Consider the following 20796-nt stretch of genomic DNA (forward strand, 5'->3'; position numbering starts at 1 on the left):
AACAATTAATTAGGCTTAGGCTCAGAGAAGTGGGAATCCCTCTTCCACGAGGGCTCGCGCAACCGCGGAGCTGACCTGCTGCCACCGACGGCGTGCCGGGCAGCGGCGGTCCGGCGCGTGGGATACCCCGCGGCGGCTGGCGACATTCCTGTAGGGATTCCTCCGATTCCTGCCGTGGAAAGCTCTCCACCGCCTGCCAATTGCAGATATAAATAATGAAGCAGTGATTAGCCCTTTCCTATTTGGACTGGGAGGAAAAGGGATGGGAAATAGTGCTATTTCTGAATGCAGAAACTATCCGGCAATTAAATAACGGTGACAACCCCCAGCGCTGCTAATAATAATGCACTGGATTTATTTTGGCTCTCAGTTGCTTCGCCCAAACGCAGGCTGGAGCAGGGGCTGAGGAATCCGGACCCTTGGATTTGATTTTATCACCCACTTTTACCTTTGCTTTGTTAACATCCTTCACTCCCAAACCTCAGTGACCATTTCTGGACCGCTCTCTACATCCGCTTCGGGGTTTTTTTTTTTTAATATTCATTTTCCTGGGCTTGGTTATACAGTGGAGCTTTGTTAGTCTGAGACGCATAGAAAGTTGTTGTTTCCTTGCGTCTGTCTTCCTTCAAAATGACCTTTTTCCAGCCAGAGCAAACCAAACTCGGCAGCCTCGCCAGCGAACACGTACCGTGCTGAGTTACAGCCAACACACGATGCTCCCCCGGGCCGACGTGGATGGCCCCCGAGTTACGCTTTGCGTACTTGAATAAATCCCCCTCTAAAACAAAGCAGCAAAAATCCTTTGCTTTAACACCCGTAAAACTCCCCAGCCCTCAAAAATGCCCAACTCAATAATCTCAGCGGGAAGAGGGGACCCCTCCTCGGCTCCGACTTCCCAGCGTCGCGGTGAAGCGGCGTCTCCCCCAAAACCCCGGCGACCTGCAGCGTCCCTCCCTCGTCCCCCGCCTTATTCCCTCGGGAATACGCCTGAGCCTCGGCAACCACCTGAGCCGGCTCCGCGCTGACCTCCGAGAGGGAAAAGGGCGATTTATTCACCCTGGACTCTGCAGTCACGAGAGGTAGCTTCTTTCTGAGGCTGCCATTCAACAACCAGCAAGCTTCGGCGGTTAAACTGGGATTAGTATCGCTCACCTGGGGCTCTTGCCCTCGCACTGCACTTTGCTGCCTGAATAAGGGTATTGGGGCAAACCAGGCTGCTGAAATCAGGGGAATTTTTAGCAGTGCATCCCCCAAAATGGCTGGGTTTTAACCCAGACCCGTGCGACGGTGCATGAGCATCGGTGGGGCGATGGGATTAGCAGCTGATGAGCTGCTGCAACGAGCCCTGCCGCATCCCGGCTGCATTTCCAGCCGGCAAAGCGTTTCCGACTCCAGCCAGCCCCTTTCCCCGCATGCTCCCGTGCTTGCACCAGCATCGGGGCCGTTTCTTGAGAAATTGGAGCAGAAACCACCCCTGGCCGCCCGTGCCCTGCAATCGGCACGCAGGAAGATAGGCAAGAACACGCCGGCTGCCCCGGCGACTCGGGCCCCGCCGAACGCGCCCGGTCGTTGCATGCAGACACGAAGGCTGCGCCTCTGCGCGTATCGCCGAGGTGTCGCTCGGTGGAGAAAGGGCCGGGTTAGTCACCGGGGTTATCGTTTCAAGCCCTATAAGGGAAGCCCTTGGATCGCGCTGGGAATTGCGTCGGTCACCACGTCACGCTGCGAAAACAGAAAATATTTGGCAGGTCGGCTGCTATCAATAAGGCAGGAGGAACGAGTTACATCAGCGGTTACAAAAGCAGCAGTTTTTCCTCCCTGCAGGTTCCTTATTGCCTTTAAAGGAGGTTTCTCCTCCTCAAACAGTGCTTTCCCCCCCCCCCCCCCATCTATTTTCCACCAGTTCTAGCAGCTCATGAGAAATCGGAGCTGCTGCTGAAATCCAGCACCTTCTCCCATTGCAGATCTATTCCTTTGCTCCAGTCGCTTTTTTAGAGGTTAAAAAAAAAAAAAAATCTTATTTTGCCACATTTAGGGGTTTTACGTGCATCAGCACCCCAAAACAGAGCTCAGCGGCAGAAAGGGATGCTGAGGGGCTGCTCACAGGAGGCCGAAGAGCTACGTTTGTCCTCAGCCCCTCAGCAGCGAATTGGGGATGCAAAGGACGGACCCAGGCTGGCGGACGTCAGCACATCCCTCATCCCCTCTCTCCCGGGCTGGGGATGATCTTCTCTACGGAGACCACGTAAATATTTTGGAAACAACAGCTTCTGCACCAGGTTCAACCCAAAAAGGCGGGTGAACTCAGGAGACGGCGATGCAGCGAGAGATAAAGATGCCGAGAGCGACTGCGAAGCATCCACTGACTTGGAGGGGTTGAGACATGCCGTAGGATTTCCTTGGCGACTGTGGCAATATTCATTGCCTCTGTAGTAACCAAATATTTGCATCTGTATTGAGTATAGCAGCAAATATGCATCGATAAGCCCATACAGGCCGCCGCAGGTGTGTTTTAGGACACAGTGATTGCTTTGGCAGCTCGTTGAGGATAATTGCAGGATGCCGCATCGTTAATTTGTGCATGCCCAAGTGCACAGTTTCAATCCTGACGGTGCTAAGCTTTTCATTCTGCAGGTAGCAGGTAGACCCTGGCCTGATTAATTTAAACGTGGAACGACTTTCAAAGAATTTTTGTCTTTTGGGAAAAGATACGATACGATATACGTTTCTTTTTCGCTGTTCCTCCCCACTTTGTAACCTGCGCTGGGCTCAGCGATGGGTTGAGCGGCACTCAAAGCTCAGAGCACAGGAGATGGCTAAGTCGAACTGGGATGTATTTTTAGCTCCCTATCTAAATCTCTCTTCCAGAAGCCATTAGCTGAGTATTTTCATTCCTTGTACCGCAGGGTTTTTAGCCTGACATGTTTTGCATGACACGGGATGAAGAGAAGCTTCCTAGTGGGAGCCGGTGATGGGAGCACTGGATGTGGCTGGCTTGGGCACCCCGCTCTGCTCCGGGGCTGGGTTTCCCCTGAGCATCCCGCTCCCTCGGCAGGCATTTCTTGCCTCTCCTCCTCCTCCACCAGCATGGGACAATGGGATCTGCCGTACGGAGGGGATCCTGTTCGCCATCGCACCCCGGACCACTCCAGCCCTCCGCCTCCCATCCTGAACCCGGAGGGATGCTCGTGGCGGCCGCAAGAAAACTCGGTGTCAGCGGAGTGAGTCAATGAGCCGAAGCTTTCGGAGCGGCTCCCCCCTCGGATTTCCCAATGTCCCGGGGTGTTTCTGAGGGAGAGGTCCTGGGGTGGAGCACCTTGACAGCTAGACGCCCAGTTTGCAATGATTCCCAGCCCATAGTGCAGCCCGCTGGTCTATGGCTGGTAAATACCTTTCCACCGCACCAGCTGATGCAGTCACCGAGCTTGTTGCATCAAAACTGCTTACAGCAGGCAAAATACGGACCGAGGGAAGAGAAGTATTAATGACCTGGCACTCAGGAGGCATGCCTTTAATGTCTGATCTCATCATTTGGGAATTAGTTTTTTGTCATCAAATACTAGGAATAATTAAAGGATGTGTGCTGGGTTTAGAATGCACTCGTATTTGTTCATTAAATAAGATTAAAAAAAAAAAACAAACCACGGCCGGGGAGAAGCTGCAGGGATTAAACACCCGAAGAATGGCTTGTGGGGTGTCCCGACACGCAGATGCTCGGCCGCCCGGATGGCGTGGCAAACACGGACACAAGGGCTGATAACCAGAGACACCAACCCAAGAGATAACCAGAGACATCAGCACAAGAGATCACCACAAACACCCATTAGGGGCTGAAAAGGAGATTTGATCAGCCGGGCACACGTGCTGTCCTAGGGCGCTGGTTTTGGCTTTCATCGCTATGCGGGGCTGTAATTTGTGTTCCAGCCCCAGAGGATTGCAGCCTCTGCAGGAGCGTCCCGAGCCCTTTCCCGTCCCAGTTTCCCCATCTTGGGGCGAGGACGGCGCTTACCCCGGGGGCTTGTGCCGAGGGTTACCGAGGTCCTGTTGCCACAACGCTTAGGAAAGAACAAGAGCTAAGCGGGATTATTATTAATAACAGTAATTATTGGTGTATCATCATTATGGTAAAGATCTCTACATCTGAACAATTCCAGCCTCACAGCCCATTAATCAGTGGCTATCCCTGGCTGCCCTGCCCTCCGCCTCCTTCCCCAAATTAAAGCGTCTCCTTTATTCCTCTCCCACCTCCTCCAGCCCTCACTTTCCAGCGGGGAAAGATGTAAAAGATGCCGGACCTGACATCGCTGGTAAGACCAGCCAAGACTAAACACGACGTTCTTGATGGTTCTATTTTTTTTTTTTTTAAAAGCCCAGCCTCTCTTCATACACAAAAGCTGAACTTAAGCCACAAAGAGCTTAATTTTTGCTGTTTCAGCTTAATATACGCCCTTTTCTACATCATACACCCTCCCTAGCAGAGAAAGGCTGTAGGGAGGGTGTTATCCCGCTTCTCCAGCGGCATGAGACTAATGCAAAAAAAAAAAAAAAAAAAATCAATGTATTCCCCCTGCAGAGCAGGTCGGGTTAATCGCAGCGGCCGGGAAAGCAGACCTGGGCTCTCTGCATTGAACGGGTTCCTCCTGCGGCTCCGGGCCCCCCCGGACATTTGCAGGTCACCGAGGACTTGCTGGCCGGTTGCACCAGGCTTGGCTGGAGCTCGCCCACAGCTCAGGCTCGGTTATGATTCACCTAAAAGTGGTTTATATTTTACAAGGGAAGGGAGCAGGCTGAGGCAGGCAGAGGAGTGTCGGGGCGGTGGCACATTTCCAGAAGGAAGCCCCTGCTTTTTTGGAGTTGGAAATCCATCGCCAGGTGCCCGATGCTCCCGGGGTGAGGCAGGAAGGGACAGGAGAGCTGCGCAGCACCTGGCTGCGTGAATTAGGCAACGGGGAACGTGTCTGATCCCTCCCGGGCCCATGGCAATGTGGGATGAAGGGAAAAATCATTGCGGAGCAGGAGAGGAGGTTTGGAGAGAGGTTACAACTCCCACTTCAAATCCGGGACCGGTAGCGGCAGAGCCTGGATGCAGGGAATAGCACTGAGCACGGGATTATCCTGCTCTAATAAAAGCTTAATAAGCACTATGAAAATAAATAAAATCTTTCAAGAGGCAGCGGCCAGAGCTCTTCACACACCTCAGCGGGCTGAAAGCCGCGTTCCCCATCCCGGTCTCTGGGGATGCTGCCTTTCGGGGGGCGATGCCTGGGGACCCCTAACCTGCCTCGGGTCTCAGCCTTAAAAAGCGGCACAAGGGCTTCCCCTCGCCGTGTCATTGGCACCATTGTATTTTTAATTTTAGCTAAACAGCATCTCGTCCTACCAGCACATTCCCCTTCGCGGCGGGGAGAGGGGTGTCTGCCGATCTCGGGTTTTGATAAAAGGGATGGAGCCGGCGGTTCCTCCCCGAGCTGAGCAGTCGACGTGAACCAGCAGAATCAATCCTGCCAAAAAAATCCACAAATGGGGGTTTAACCATTATTTTTTTCCCCCTCTTGGAAACCAGCAAGCGAATAACTATTCCTGGAGGTTCAGGCAGTTGCAGCTGGCTTCTCCCAGCAACTTCGTGTGCCGTAGGGGACATCCCTAAAGTGATTTTGTACTTAATTCGCCCAAGCATCTTTTGCAGTGGTCCTGGCAAGCTGCGCGCCTCATTTTTCCCCGTGCCCTCGGATTCTGTACACGTGAGTTGTGAATCATCCCTGCTTGGGGTGATAACGTGGCCAGGCTGCGCCCCAGCGATGCGCAGCGAACAAGTCAAGGCCAATCTTGATTTTGTTATTTGGCAGCGGGCAGGGAGCAGAAATGGGACCCAAGGGGTGGCTTCTAAATAAGCTCGCACAAACCCCGGGAGGTCTCCTGAGATGCTCCTCGAGCTGGCAGGGTGGCCGTTCTTCGGAGCAGCTAAAAACTTGCCTGGTTTCACTTGTGAATTTAAAGGCAGTTTGGGAACCTGGACTTGGTGCTTTTTGTACTCATTTATGTCACTTACCTGCTTGGAGGATGTCCGAGCTAGTCCTTGAGCTCGATGGGGCATAAATCGGTAAGGAATAAGCCCTGAACTGAAAACAGGGCTGGCCCGAAAGCCAAGGCTGAGGCAGGGAGGGAATTTTGCAGATTTGCTTTACTGTCGCAGGCAGATGGCAAAGCCGGCGCGACGGTGCCCGCTGTTTGCAAGGGTTGTGCTCCCGGCGTGGCGAAAGCGGTTATTCCCGCAACGGAGACAGGAAGGGCCGGGCTAGCCGAGCCTGGTGTGATCTTCCCGGAGGAAAAGGTGCTCGACGGCCAAAATAAGCACGTGGGACTCGATACAGGCTCACGCAGGCGAGGGCCGGTGCCGGTGCAGCGTCCATGCAGTGGCTGGCGATGCCGAGAGTGAGACGGGAGAAGCCGAGGTTTGCAGAGCCAGGAGCTGACGAGGGGGCACTGATAATTCAGCAGCAGGGACAGTCCCGTCCTACGCGGTGCCCTTCAGATGAGCAAACCGGGGATCTTTCCCCGGGAATTAGCTGCCTGGCACAGAAAAAAGCCTCTGTGCTTCCCAGAGCCAGGGGTTCGGGCACCTCAGGAGACATAGAAACATCGAGTCCCGTTTTCAGCAAACCCATGACGCAAACTTTTCTGCCAGGGTAAGCGCAAGCCCCGCCGTAGGAGCTGTTTTCATGTGGTTCAGCGGTCAGTGGCACACGTCTGGTGTCTCGCTTCTTTGCTGGAGGCTCCTTGAGCAACGTCTCAGCATCGCCTTGGCAGAAACTGGTAACGATTTCGTATGAAAGGGGTTTTTTTTGCTGTTTAATACCGCGCTAGCCTTTGGCACAGTGTGTGCTTATGCATAGTAAGGCTGCCCAAAAACTTTGGATGAAGGGAAAAGAGGCTTCTTGCTCCAAATTTCTGGAGAGTGCAACCCTGAGATGTACCCACGCAATCATCGAGGCTCCGCCACGGTCTTGCTGAATGCACGTGATCCACATGTCCTTCCCCTGCCTGAAAAACAAGCCGCACGGACGCGTGTCCAGGGAGATAAATCACTTTTCCCGCATCGGAAAAAGTCCAAGGAATCTTTTATGGCATCAAAACATTGCAGCTCACAGTGTGTTTATGCTCAGCCGCTCTATTCCACCACTTGTTTGAAAATACTTCCAGGCAATTACAGTAAGAGACAAAACACAGGAGAGAAACTTGGATGGAGAGCTAATCGGAAGCATCGGTAGCAGGGCAGAGAGGAGCAGGGGGAAGGCTTCCCATTCCCAGCAGCTGTCGGAAAGAGCACCCAGCCGTGCGAAGCTTCCAGAAGGGCATTTGCCTGGCTCGAAAAAGGGAATTACGAAGGGAGGAGGCAGCAGGACAAAGGCAACCATCATGAAATACAAAGGGGAAGGTGAAGGGCTTCCCATCTTTACGGAACAAGCCCCGGGTGCCACGCGGTTTTGTTCGGGTACCACTGGCCCGATGGGTTCGTGGGATCGCGGAAGCGGCAAGAAACGAATTCAGGCTCACGGGGACCTTTTTACCTACGGCAGGCACGAGAGCCTGGCGCGTCCCTGCCGAAGCCGGTGCCTACGGAAGGGCTGGATGCTTTGTTCTCCTTCGGAGGTGTCGTTCCCAAGATTAATCAATAACCAATAACCGGAGTTTGACCCAGGGTGAACAGCCGTCGCAGGGACGTCAGATCATCTCGGGGAAGCTCTCGCCCATGAAGCTTCAAAGCAATTGCAGGCGTCACACTGGCTCTTGTGCATCGCAAAGGATTTTGTTTCCCCAAAAAATGTCTTTGGCAAATAAACTATTTTTTTTTTTCTGGAGAGGGGGCTGACTCTTTAGTGTTCAGCTAGTGGTTTGGTTCATCAGTTCGAGTCGTTTTACCCATTTTTGAAGCATTTTCCCTCAGTCTTGCTCCTCTCTCACTTCTAATTTAAGTAACACGCTTCCCCCAAAAGTCTTTGCTGACTTCCCCAGCCCCAGCCCGCGGGGGATTTTGCAGCCTGGAGTGCATCGCCTTTGTGCAGTACCGCGAATGTTTTGAGCCTGTGTGTGGCCCGTGTCAGCTGAAACTTTCCAAAACACTTTTCTTTTGTTCTTGGCCCTCTCTAGATCTTCTGCGGTTGTTATTGTCAGTCTTTAGTCCCTCCCAAGCTGTTCTGCTCCGCGGCAGCACTATCATGCTGTTTTCACCTTCTTTTCAAATCTGGCTTCCCCATAAATCGCAGCCCTCTTGTGCTCTGGGCAGGGAGGCACTTGATACACCGCCTTCATTTTCCAAAACACATCTCGGGGCCTTTGCAAAACCCTCTAAAGTAGCTCTGAGTAGTTTATTGCAACTGTGCTTATACTGGTAAGGACACAGCTTACGACCTCCTTTTAAGATCCTGTTTCCTCGCAGTTGTAATAACGTCGGTGAACCAATGGCGATCGTGTTCTGCGCCTGGTAAGTTTAAGGATCTGCTAATCCAACTGCGCAGGTAGAAAAAGAATTATTTTGCTGGTATAAACTTTACCAGTTCCTGCAATAGCAGAGACTGTTTTCGCAAGAGACCTGTGCCAGCATAAACAAAGCCATACCAGGATTTGCATCAGCAAAAACTGGATCTACGCTGAAGTTACCTTGTTAGGTAAGCTGAAGAAAGGTACCGCGCAAGGTATTTGTAACATCCTTCCTTGTGCCAGTGAGGCACCAGCTGTGAAGCAAAAGCTGAGGGACTGGCTGGCACGCTGAGGCTGTGGCTGAAGGGGAGAAGATGTATTTTTCTGTGAAAAGACAGTAAGTAGGTAGCAAGGCAGCCTGGCGTTCCTCCCCTGCTCTCTGAATCACATTAACAGTTCTTGTCTGGAGCTTAACCAGTCAATCTTACACAAACGACAAAGTCAAAAAGCGTTGGAGTTTCAGTCTTGCACCCGAACTCTCCGTGTTGCGAGAAGCATTAGAACCACAGTCATAAAAACCTGATTTCTTGTTACCTGTTCACCGCTGCTTTCAGGAATCACACTGATTTGAAAGGTCATTTACTTCAAAAAAGGGTCGTTAGTATTGCCCAAGCTACTGTACATGGGTATCGGTAGGCAATGCTTGTGCATCCACCCACAGGAATATTACAGCTGCTTATTTGGAGAGAAGACTGTTAGGTTTGGCTTTACAGTGCTTTTAAAACAAGGTGTGTTTTTCTCTTTTATGTGGTTAAAAGGCAGGTGAAGCTTAATATCGCTGTACAAAAGAAGAACAAACTCCACGCATTAGCCGCCCTCTCCCATCCCTTCGTAAGGCAAGACAGATCTACCCAACCGACAGAGCAGCCCACTGACATGTCCTCGAGTCCCTTGCAAGACACTAACCGAAACTCCTCAAGGAGGCTTGCTCTTCAGCACTCCTCCCCAGGACCAAATCCGACTGCCAGGAGTGACATAAGCACCCACGGAGGCGAGAAGAAAAACACTGCGCCTTCACCCGTTTGCTAATTGCCAAATCATAATGCGTGCTCAACGCTAACAAAAGGCATCAAATAGGTTGCCGAGTTATTCAGCCTCTAAAATAATTATTATTTAGGGGATGGGACTGTGTTAGGATTGCGGAAATTCAAGTTCAAACAGAGACGAGGAAGACAGGGAAAGCTTTATTAGATTCCAGCTTAACCACGTGTCAGCTGGGTTACAGGACAGCAGAACTGGTGGTGAAGTTAAGTTACCAGCATGCACAACTGGGTGAGAAAAGGCAAGGCTGTATTCAAAGCAGGTCCTTGGCTTCAGGTCAGGGCATGCACATCGAAACGCAAGCTATCGAAAGGGCAAGCGGCCGGCTGCAGAAGTGTGCGGTGTCTATTTTCCATGCGTTTTGCTGAAGCTGAAAATTTTACCAGAGAGAGAAAATAAATTCGACGTGAGTAGCAGCCCTCTGAGAGGTAACGTCGCCACCCGTACTACCCGACCGGAGGCGACAACATGCCTTTGCTTTGAATTTGCTTTGAATACAGCCTTGGCGAGAGTAAAGCCAGGCACGACAGCGTGATATGCAGCATGCCTTGGAGAGGGGTAACACCAAGCGCAGGGGAGATGACTGCGGCTGGGGCAGCTGCCCTCACCCAGGTGAGGATGGGGTGGAAGGGAACGCTGTCCTCGCAGTTCACGAGTCTCCAAGGCTCATGTCCCACAAGGGGAAACCTGCTCTGCATGTACAATCAGTAAAAGAGTGTCAGTCTGCTTCCTCGCTCACTACGAGCCTTTTGTTTCCCGTGTCTCCTTGCCCAGACTACGGGCCGGAAAGAGCAGCAGCTCTGAGCCCTGAGAGAAGGAGCTCTGAAAAGAAAAGATGAGAAAGAACTTGGCATTTAGGCTACTGCATGGTTAAAGTAGTAGTCAAACCCATCTTACCCATTTGTTCAATTTATTAAACTTCAAAGAGGTGCACACTAAAGCATTAAGATTTACTGTTTTGGATTCCTCTCTGTACAAGTTCTTTCAACCAGCTTGAATACACAAGGCTTTACAGACAGAAGCACTGAAATACAAGATAAACCAAATCTAAATTCCAAATCACTCCAAGAAGAAAAACTCTAGAAAATAAAATAAAATAAAAAAAAAAACCCAAACAAAACCCCAAACAAAAAAATGCAGCACTCGTCAGGGAAGTGACAGACTGCACAAGGAGGAACACAAAGGGATGGAAGGCAAGCTAGTGTAGTCTCTGCCCAATGCTTCTCTGTGCTGGCGGCTCAGGGGATGGAGTTCAAAAGATCCTTGAGGAAGGTGTCGGGATCATTGATTTCTGATAAGAGTCCTTTAAACAAAAGAAGACAATACAGAATAATTAGATCCACGGAGCGCTTTCTCCTGCCCACATCAGGGATTTCTGCTAGGGCATGTGTAAGTTACTAATGACAGCTGCAATGTTATTTTAAGTATGGACGAGACGAAGATAAACCCTTGTTGGATGCATGTGCAGAAGGGACCAAAGCGTGTCCGTTAAATCCATATGGCGCTTGCTCTTGTGCAAGAGAGCTGCTGCAGGGACCCTGCTAGCTGCCTGCCCGGCAGCTCCTACGTTGGACAGTAAGAGACCGGCCTGGGACGCTACTAACTCCTAAAAGAAGTAAGAGTAGCCTCTACGCATGTTAATTTTCAGCATCTCGACTCCTGGGGATACCAAAATCCCTACGGCAGGCACTCTTGCTGCACTGAACTGCTGCCTCTAGTACACCGTCAAGTCTGTTTATCAGCCTTCAAACCACATATACCCAAAAGCACCCTTAAGCTGTGATGTCAGCACGTGTGTTTAACGGAGCAGGGGGAGGACGCGCAGGATGAGGCGAGAGAAATTTTCCTGTCTGGGGATGCTCAAGCGTGTCTCCCAGCTGTTTGTCGAAATAGTCTCCTCCTCTCGCCGCCTCGTACAAACAAGCTGCTGCAGCAGTGTCAGGAATGCTGCTGTCTCAAGCAAGCGGCAGTCACGAGTTGCATAAGACAGCCTATAAAAGGGAAAGCGCACACTTACCAGCCACATCCAAAAACTCGGAAAATGTTTCAACTGGCATGAACTCCTCCTGGAAGGTTTTCAGGGCCTTGTCTGCAGCTTCGTGTATTGGCATGTCATTGTGTCGTATAAATTCAGCAAGAGAGTAGGACCAGCCTCCCTCTGTGTTACTGGTAGGCACCTTCTATGAGAAGGAAAAATGGGACCAAATCAGTCCAAAAAAAACTATTTAGGAGAATAACTGCAAACCCTGATGTCTTCTCCCATTGCTCTTGGACTTGCATCCCCTGCCTCTTGTAGACAAGCTACACAGAAAAAGATACCCCGTATGTGACTCTAATCTCTTCGTACACAATGCAAACGAGGTTGCAGGCCTTTTCTCACCCTAATTATCTAACCCTCTTTGGAAACTGCAAGTTTTCTTCTGGTGGATGCCCCTACCTCCTTCCTTACCCAACTGTTTTCCTGGCGCAGCTCTGAATGTCCTTGCTTTAGTGACCGACGAACAGAAAAAAATAAGCAAATGCACAATACAGGAGGAGCGCTGCAAACTGGCAAAGCCTCTCAATCCTTCAGACACCAAATTGCAAGGGCTACAACAAGCACAGGCAGCCTCTTGCGGCCTTTCTGCGCACGCAATTTTTACGTTTACAAGGATCTTGGAAAAAGGGGCTTCAAACTCTGCCTTCTATTTCAAATGCATGTAGTTGCTCAGGCTAGAAAGCTGATACAGACGAACTTCAATGTTTTTTCTTACCTTGAACATGCTGTAAATGAGATCTACTAGGGCCCAGAAGAGAAGGCCAGAGCGATACGTTGCGTATTCCTTCACTGTCTTATCTGCCAGTCTAGGAAGATAATGAAATGAATCTTTGAGTTAATCACTCTACTATGCTTTGGTAACCGATTTGATGAATAGCACGAAAGCTGAAACGGCCAAAAAGCCTGTCAATAATGCGCATGGGGAATGGCTCGGAGTAAGCTTTGCTGTGTGCTCTTGGACACAAAACAAACATCAGGCATCCGTAATTTCTGTGCAACGATTCCTACGGGTAGGAAGTCGCTTTACCAGCTGTGCCTAGTGTAACCGAAGCAGTTAGCTAATAAAACCTTATTTCACAGGAAGAAAACAAGCACAGAGGGAAGTGCACTGGTAAGACTATGTAGGAAGTCAACAGCAAAGTCGGAAAAAGCAATGCACAGCTGCCGTTTGTACGCTCACTGCTTGGAGTACAGCAGGTTCCTGAAGAAATAACTAAATCGAGGTTTCAGACACAGTCTGTACCAATGACAGAGAACATATTTTTGCTTCTAACTCTCAAAAGCGTTTCTGAAAGACTCTGAGGGAAATATCTTGCCCTTGAAGAAATGGAGGAATTTCCATTTAATACCTTCTTGGTTATTCTATCGCCATGAAAGGAGGACTTCTGCTTTTGGAAATTCAGCATCTGGCTGGAGAAATGCTAAAAAAGGTGCAGAGCTGTCCTGGGATAACAGCTCCCGAAGTTTACAGGATTAATCACAAACAGGTTCTGGCAAGGCGGAACCTCCTGCCAGCAACTCTAATGGGTTTGGAATTTTCCTGCGTGTGTTTCTCAGGTACATCTGCCTCCATCACATGCCGCTTCCTGCTTGCCACTTAAAAGCTTTGGGGGGGGGGGAAGCCCTTTATGCATCTAGAACTAGTTCAGCTGCCACTGACACAAGTCAGCAAGAAAGAAGGATATCGTCTGACCACGCGTCCAACTGCAGTCTGCCAAAAGTTGGGCTTTTTTTTGGGGGGAAAACGAACATTTTGCTGCTCTTATTCTAAAAGGCTACATCTGCGTGTCTGCCCTTAGAACAGACGGCTTGGTAGGTGGCAGTCTGCTTGGGCAGCTAGGCTTAATTATTTAAAGGAAAACCAATTAGTAAAGGTGACTAAATTTCCACGGGAAGAACAGCAACTTAGAGCGAGGCTAATTCTAGACTCCCAAATACTGCAAGACAGAGTTTCTTTTTATGTGAATGGTTTTGATCTAATTGGAGCCTGCTCCTTTAATTGAAAACTAAAAGGCCCTTGTGGGTTAAGTCTGGTAGCTACCTTCTGGAACAGCTACTTCATATAATAGCTGCCGCGTTTTCATTAATGTAAGCTGGGTTCAGGCTCATCAGCTATGCATGGATTGCCAGCAGAAAGTTAGACATGACCACTTTGGGAGCCTTGCTTCTCTCATGAATATTTTAGAAAGGTCACAGCCAGGAGCAAAGGGGGGGAAAAAAAAAAAATCAAAAGGATATTCTCCTCCTAAACTCCAGACAAAAACTGTACTGCAAAGTGTCTACAGGATTTTTCCAGCCATGATTCTTGGTTCAGTAATGATGAGCAGGTAATCAGTCACTCGATTCAGTCCTCCTTATTTACAAAAAAAAAGAACAAACCCAGAACTCCTATCCAACCCTGTAATTTCATCTCTGGGTTTAAATACAAAGTGTTTCTAAAGCCCAGAAGGTGCTGAGTATCCCTCACTTTGGTCTTGCAGACAAACTGCGATAGCTGTAGCTCCTGGCAGAGACAGGAGACATTTTTGGCTAGATTCTCCTCAAATCTGTCTTACGCCGACTAATCCAGCTGAGCAGCTGGATAAAACACCTAACCACAGGACAGGGCACAGGCAGTATTTGTTGCCTTCATTTTAGTACGAGGGAATGTAGAGTATTGCCTGCATCTTCGTTAGTAAGATTTACAAGCCCTTTTTAGGATCACGAGTTGATCCTCAGCTGCTTTTAGATGCACTGCTGGTTCCTGCAGTGACTTCTCTCCACCTCCCCCAGTACAGGCAGCAGCGAGTCCTTGCGTGCAGCTTCCGCCCACCCCACCCCGCTGGACCCCGAGCGGTGGTGCTCCCGGATAACACCCCTGTACTGCATCTAACGAGGAATGCTAATTTTCATCTTTTGTATGCAGACCTATTACCGTGATGTTACAGATGCTGCTGGCTTCCCCTTTGCCTTAGCCTACAAATTCAAGGTATGGGCACTTATCTGCAGAACATTTCACCGTCCGTCGCCCTCTTCCTGATTTTTCCACAAGAATAAATAAGCACAGACCTTGGAAATAAGAATTACCATATTTCTATTTCTGAGAGGTATTATCAGTGGAAGGCTTTGTGCTCTCTTAGTCTGCAGGGATTAAAGAAAGCCCTTGAATAAACCTTGACATAATTCCTGAGAACTATTTCTGAGTGTTTTCCCCTGAAATTCCAGAGATTGGATGGTTTAGCTGGAAGTTTCTTGCTACGTCCGTTTCAATACGTTTTTATTACATACATTCTTAGAGATAAGTTGGGAAAGAAACAGAATAATTTACTGAGGGTTTCAAAAAACACCAAACATCCACAGCAAACCCACAGAGGGGCTTTGCTTTGCTGGTCTCTTTCACAGGCCACGTGAAAAGCTGCATGTCCTTGTGTCTGAGAAAACAGACCTCCATGAGAATATCTCCTGTAACTGTTAAAGTCCCTTTCCCAGAGCTCAGCCAGGGTGGTGGAAATAGGAGACAGGAACAGGGAGCTGAGCTCGAGCAGCAGAAACTAGCACAGAAATCAATACAGGAGCCCCTTTAAGGGCTCTTTGACTTTTGATGCCTCTAATAGCATTGATGCATGCTGCGTTGTGTGTTACTACAATGTAATGACTTTATCAAACACATAATTAATGTCATCAGAATAAGAATGCCCTTTAAAGCGACTTAGAATAATAATGAATTTATTCCTAATTATGACAGCTATTTAAAATCATCTTTTCAGAAACTGGAATTCCCCTTCCTTCTCTGGAAATGTGTGCTTTGTCAGGCAGGCGCAGCCACTTATTCTTGTATGTCAAGTGCTTAACAGCTGCTATTGATTTTTTTCTTTTTTAAAAGCAGTGGCATTTTATTTCTATTTCTATTTTTCTATTTAAGGAAGCTGGTGCACTGATCAAAACAGCACAGAAACAGCTTCTTTAGTAAGGCAAGCAGAGAGCACGCTAGCAGCTCTGAAACAGCACACTGCAGAAGTTACTACAGCGTTTTACTTGAGACGGAGGGGAAATAAGCATCTTACCATTTTCCTGCTTTAAGCTATACTCCTAGGAAAAGCATCGTTTCCACTGATCAACTGATCGATCCGCTCCAAAAAAACCCCATCCAGAACTGAATGCTCCTGCTCATAACCTCTGCAACGCCGAGTACAAAGCTACTCGGAAGGGTTAGTATCTGCTATTCTAAAATATTCTAAAATTCCTCTCCTTCGCTCCCCCGGAGGAGCTGGCAGCGCGGAGCGGTGGCTGACCTGCTGGCTCCCCCTGGTGACACCACTCGCGCGTGGGAGGTGACCAGGAGCCTCTTGAGGATCTCCACTCGCATGGCTTTCCACTTCTCGGGGGGCGAGATGTGCAGCGCCAGCACGGTGTAATAATGGGGCCCGTCCACCTCGTAGGCACTCTCCATCCACTTCTCTTTGGGGTGCTCCATGAAGCTCTGGAGGTTTTTCTCCTCCCTTGAAGTCGCTCGAGTTCTGAAACACAAGAAAAGCTTCAGCATATTCTACAACATGTTCTGGCTCTTACATGTTATAGAATCATAGAATCGTTTAGGTTGGAAAAGACCTTTAAGATCATCCAGTCCAATTTGCTACATCTCAGGAGCTTTTTATAAAGGAAACAGAGGAAAAAGCAGTGCTAGCGTTGCACTCTCAGGTTTTCCCCAAATTCATCCACTGGTTGAGTATTTGCTCCCAGTGAAGCGTACAAGCCTAGCAAACTCACTTTTCCCTGGAGCTGCATATGGTACTAGAGAGGTTTGCAAGGCAGCCCAACAGAGGACAATACTAGTGTAGAGCTATTTTTTTCCTTTTTTTTAGAGAAAAAAAAATAGAGTCGGGCCAGCCAGTCCATGTGTTCAGGTTGTACCGTCTCCCATCCGACACTAAGCACGTGACCAGCTCCTACAGCCAGACCTTAGAATCAATTCATATTATTCATCTACTGCAAAAGCAATCACGGAGAAGATACAGGCCAACTTCAAAACCAGAAAGATAGTGTATTTACTGTAAGCTTATATATATTATTTTTTTCCCTTTCCCCTAGCTCCAGTCTCTTCAGGAGTCCTGACACCCCAGAGCCGACTGTGCAACCTGGGTTACAGTAGACCTTGTGAAGATGTAGCACACTTTACCACAATCTATTGCTCTGCTTCATCAGGAAGAGGCTGCCAGCCAGGCAGGTCCCTCGATTTTTAAGTTAGATATGCCCTCCCTATCAGTAAGGTATAAAGCAGTATCCCTAGCAGATAAATCTGTGCCTGGGTGTCAGTGTTGTGTGACCTTTTAATTTGCTACATGATGCAGCTGGTAGCCAACCAGTAGCTCTTCATTTTCTCCATTTAATATCAAACATGTCTTTAGAAAAAAATAATGTCTGGAAACTACATAAGGCATTTTTATACAACAGCCGCACAGCGGGTTCTGGGCTCTCTGGTGCCAACAAGCAGACTAACGAGATGAAAAGAATAGTTTTGTTTATTTGTCTCCCAAGGGACTCAGAAAATAATAGCACAGGGATCTGGAGATAGATATAAAAAACAATAGACAAATTGTATTAGAGCCAAAACGTTGATTAGTTCCAAGTGGGAAAGTGAGAGAGATTTCACTGCACTCCATTTGGAGTGACCTTAGTTGAAGAGGCGTATATTTTAACATTTATACACTCATCTAATTAGTATTACTTTCAAGTATCTAACTACACAAATAAAGGGCATATGGGCATTACATTTTCACATGGGGTACTGTATTATCAGAACCAGCTCATGCATTCCAAAGCATTTAGGTGCCTATAGATTTGTACACTTAGACGTAATGTCAAGCCAAAGCACGCCCTTATCTTGTTATGCTTCGCATAAGTAAGATCTTACTGAAACACTTCAGCAGAATTGTTCCTATGCTGCTGTTCATTGGTAAAAAGTAATAATAATAATAATAAAAAAATCTTTAAAATGTCAGGAAAATCTGATGGACCTGAACACTACAGAATTCCAGTATGTCAAAACTGGAAACAAAACTGATTGTGTTATTTTAATATTAGATAAAATGATACCAGCGTTAAGTTTTCAACTAACAACAATTACTTCATCATAGTGTCTCTCTTCTGTCTGCTCCAGAGAAAATTAAGCTGGCAGTGTTTCTTTAATCTAATAACCCTGTTGCTCACTCCAGAGGTAATAATTACATCTAGAATGGAAAGAGAAGCTAATTCCCAATTGCTTTTACTCAGTAGGTTCCCTGTTATCCTGCGTGTTCAGGCGGCAACGCTTTACTCCAAACAATGTAAACCCCTAACAGTCTGCTTAAGATGGGCAATTTGGTTCCTCCTAAAATTTTACTGTGATTTCCCATCTTTCTTGCCACATGCATGCAACAAAGCCCAGATCACAGCCCTTATAGATATTTCTGAGACTAAGAGTGGAAGGCAGAGGTTGTTGCTGAGGGAAAGGTACTAACGTGTTGAGGACGTAGAGCACTGTGTGGATTATGTATGGAATGAGGTGTATGTTGCTCTCCCTTCCTCCTCCTCCAGTATCTACGCTGAATGATTGCTCCATCGCAAAACGGAGGAATAGCAGTTTAATGTCATGGACATTGAGCTGGTAGGTGGGCTCCCGCTGCCCTGTGCATTCCTGGAGGTATGTGTTGTGTCTGAAAAACAGCAGTAAGAGTCACTTTATTAAAAACTTTAATAAAAAGTTTCTTCTTCCGCACCATAGCTAAGAATATGAGCGAGAATTTCATAGAAAAGCTTTAAAGAATGAACAGGAATGAAAATGCAAGCACTGCTACCTTCGATTAACCTCCCCAAAGGGAGGCTCTCGGCTTACTCTGGCAAATCCAGTTCCATCTGCATATATATAAACACTCATCGATACTGTTCTCCCATGTCCAGGGCTTGGGATACAGCTCCCTGGCTGAAGTGCATTAAAGATGTTACCACTCCTGATTTCTAACGTGACTGTACAAACCCAGCACACGGTGGACCAGAACATTGACAACAGGACGAACCATCTCCATCTGCTCGAGGTTAAGTGGCCAGGCTACTCTAGCTCATATCCAACAGAGGTCTGGAAATCTACACAAGGGCACCTGGTGTCAGACAGGTTTCTTCTGTAAAGCAGGGGGTCACTGGGCTGCAAATGAATCAACACTGTTACTGCACACTGCACCTTCAGGAGTGACTGGGGGCTAAGAAAGTAATGAATTCATTTATTTACATGAAGCCAAGAAGCAGACACCTGCACTTTTTTAGGAGCCGTACTCCTGATGGCAGAATCTGAAATGGCGCAGGTTTACTGAGATTTAGCTGCCATCGTCTTTGATGCCATGGTTTGAAACTAGCATGCCTCTGTGGTAACGTACTGACTCGCTTACCCAAATGCAAAACAGCTCAAGAAGTAACTTTTTGTACTCACCGTGCTAAACAAGTCGCAAAAGCAGACTCTGGCACATGAGGTCCCCAGACTGGCAGGAGCCCATTACACTTGGTGTTGGCATTTTGTAGGGCTGCACTCTCCCATTCTTCACGGCCACGAGCAAGTCTGCATTGAGAAAGCAAGCCACACCCAGGCAAGTTAGAAGTATGCAAGCTTTTGTCTAAGAAACCATCAAAAAATTGACAATTCCACAGCTTCTTTAAATTATGGACTTCACTTTTCAGCGTCCAGGCCTGATCTCTATTTGGCACATTAAAGCAGACCACAACAGAGAAGCCCATGGCTGTCTCCAAGCTGCAAAGCGATCAACTCGTAAGCAAACGCATCATGAGTTGTAAGGCCAAGTGCCATGCTCACAAAGCACCTTGGAAAATAACATCAACCACCACTGCCCAGACTGTGATCAGAACGTACCTTACAGCTGCAAGGTGACAATCGTAGTGCACAATGTTGAAGTGAGAGACTGTGCTGTACCCCTGCTGTTTTCGGGGCTTGTTCTCAAACTCCTCTAGTGCAACGCGTTTGGTGAAAGTATAAATACCCAGGACTTTTGTAGGCTGCAATGACACAACAGCTATGTTAAAGATCATTCACTTCTGTAACAGTTCACACCTTGTACTATTTTGACACTGCACTGAATTTAACCTCTCCCAGTCCCTATCCTCAAACTTACACCGATCAAATCTTTCTCCAGCTTTCACTGAAAACATCCAGCCTTCACTGGAAACACACTTCCACTTCCCAACCATCTGTGGAATTACTGATCCCAAGAACCAAGCCTGAGATTTCCTGATCTCCCAGAGCCAACGCGCCAACCCTTGCGCAGCCGGATACTGGCAAGTCCCCTCAGCTGGCGAGAGGGCTTTGCAAATGTATCTCACTTTACCTGAAACTTGTATCCTTCCCGGCAGATGCAGCAAGTCAGACCTGGTTCTTCTATAAGCTCCTCCATCTGTTTAAGCAGCGCAGTCTTGGTCACCACCTGACCCTTCTCATTCGTCTGAAAGAGAGAACAACTCAAGCAGGTTAAAAAGACAATGATGAACACCACCATCCCCACCATTGTAACAGGAATGCCCAACCCATTTCCCAGCCTGCTGTTAGCAACCGTGTTTACTCTCCCAGCAGCACCAGGCAAACCGTGGGCTTGTGCTCTGCAATATTTCTCAGTAAATCATTTTACACAATTCCGTGTGTGGCAGTTCTAGCAAGACCGAGATAAAAGATCACTAGATAGTCTGCCGTCAGTGCAAACAGACATTACCGTCATGCCCAGAGTGCCCAAGGCCTTCTGTCTCATTGCCATGGCCATGCGCTTCTTCTCCGCACGTGTCTCCTTCCGGGCAGCATCAATCTTCTTATTCACCTCTGGATGTTCCCTCAGTGCCTCCAGAAGATTCTCCGCTAACGTCCCAATCCCTTCATCACTAGACACCTGCTCCAGTTTGTGCAGGTTGGTAATGGAGTCTGTACCTATTAGCACCTAATAGGGATCCAAACACAGCACGTTCTTCAGAAAAAGGGTGCACAGGACAGTAGCTGTTCCCTCTAAGCCCACACACGACAGCTAAGCAGAAGCACTGATCTGGAACAATTTTTGCCAAATGTCTTACCTTCTTCTTTGATGCTCCTACATTATGGACCCTGGACCCTAAAACTGCATACAAGACTGGGGCAATTTGCCTCTACACTGGCCATTACTAAGAGATCAGATGTGGATGCTGGATAAAGAGCATTCTTAAAACAACAATCAGGCCCCGAGAAGCCTATCAATACTATA

The 20796-nt window shown here is 48.3% G+C and overlaps 1 protein-coding gene and 1 long non-coding RNA gene across 6 annotated transcripts in view; both read right to left on the reverse strand.

Moving 5' to 3' along the window:
* Positions 1 to 90: 90 nt before the first annotated feature.
* Positions 91 to 6626, reverse strand: LOC142594973 (uncharacterized). 2 transcript variants are annotated; one of them, XR_012831659.1, is made up of 3 exons: positions 6050 to 6626; positions 5381 to 5501; positions 91 to 193 (listed from the first exon to the last, which is right to left on the reverse strand). It is a non-coding gene; the product is annotated as an uncharacterized LOC142594973 (long non-coding RNA). The 2 variants fall into 2 exon arrangements; XR_012831660.1 differs by lacking the exon at positions 91 to 193 and adding an exon at positions 1696 to 1722.
* A 10-nt stretch (positions 6627 to 6636) lies between these two features.
* UBR4 (ubiquitin protein ligase E3 component n-recognin 4) overlaps positions 6637 to 20796 on the reverse strand; it is an 84191-nt gene continuing 70031 nt past the window's right edge. For 3 of the 4 annotated variants that reach the window (XM_075721706.1, XM_075721705.1, XM_075721704.1), the window contains exons 98-107: positions 20281 to 20499; positions 19903 to 20016; positions 19431 to 19573; positions 18996 to 19121; positions 18034 to 18228; positions 15829 to 16053; positions 12273 to 12363; positions 11537 to 11699; positions 8659 to 10822; positions 6637 to 8508 (exon numbers count right to left, since the gene is read on the reverse strand). In XM_075721706.1, coding sequence (XP_075577821.1) covers positions 10758 to 10822; positions 11537 to 11699; positions 12273 to 12363; positions 15829 to 16053; positions 18034 to 18228; positions 18996 to 19121; positions 19431 to 19573; positions 19903 to 20016; positions 20281 to 20499 — 1341 coding nt within the window. In that variant the 3' untranslated portion in view covers positions 6637 to 8508; positions 8659 to 10757. Of the gene's footprint in view, positions 8509 to 8658; positions 10823 to 11536; positions 11700 to 12272; positions 12364 to 15828; positions 16054 to 18033; positions 18229 to 18615; positions 18714 to 18995; positions 19122 to 19430; positions 19574 to 19902; positions 20017 to 20280; positions 20500 to 20796 lie in introns of those variants that run through there. The other variant, XM_075721707.1, reaches the window with a different exon arrangement.

The sequence above is a fragment of the Pelecanus crispus genome, chromosome 15 (genome assembly GCF_030463565.1).
Source record: "Pelecanus crispus isolate bPelCri1 chromosome 15, bPelCri1.pri, whole genome shotgun sequence".
Taxonomy (NCBI): domain Eukaryota; kingdom Metazoa; phylum Chordata; class Aves; order Pelecaniformes; family Pelecanidae; genus Pelecanus; species Pelecanus crispus.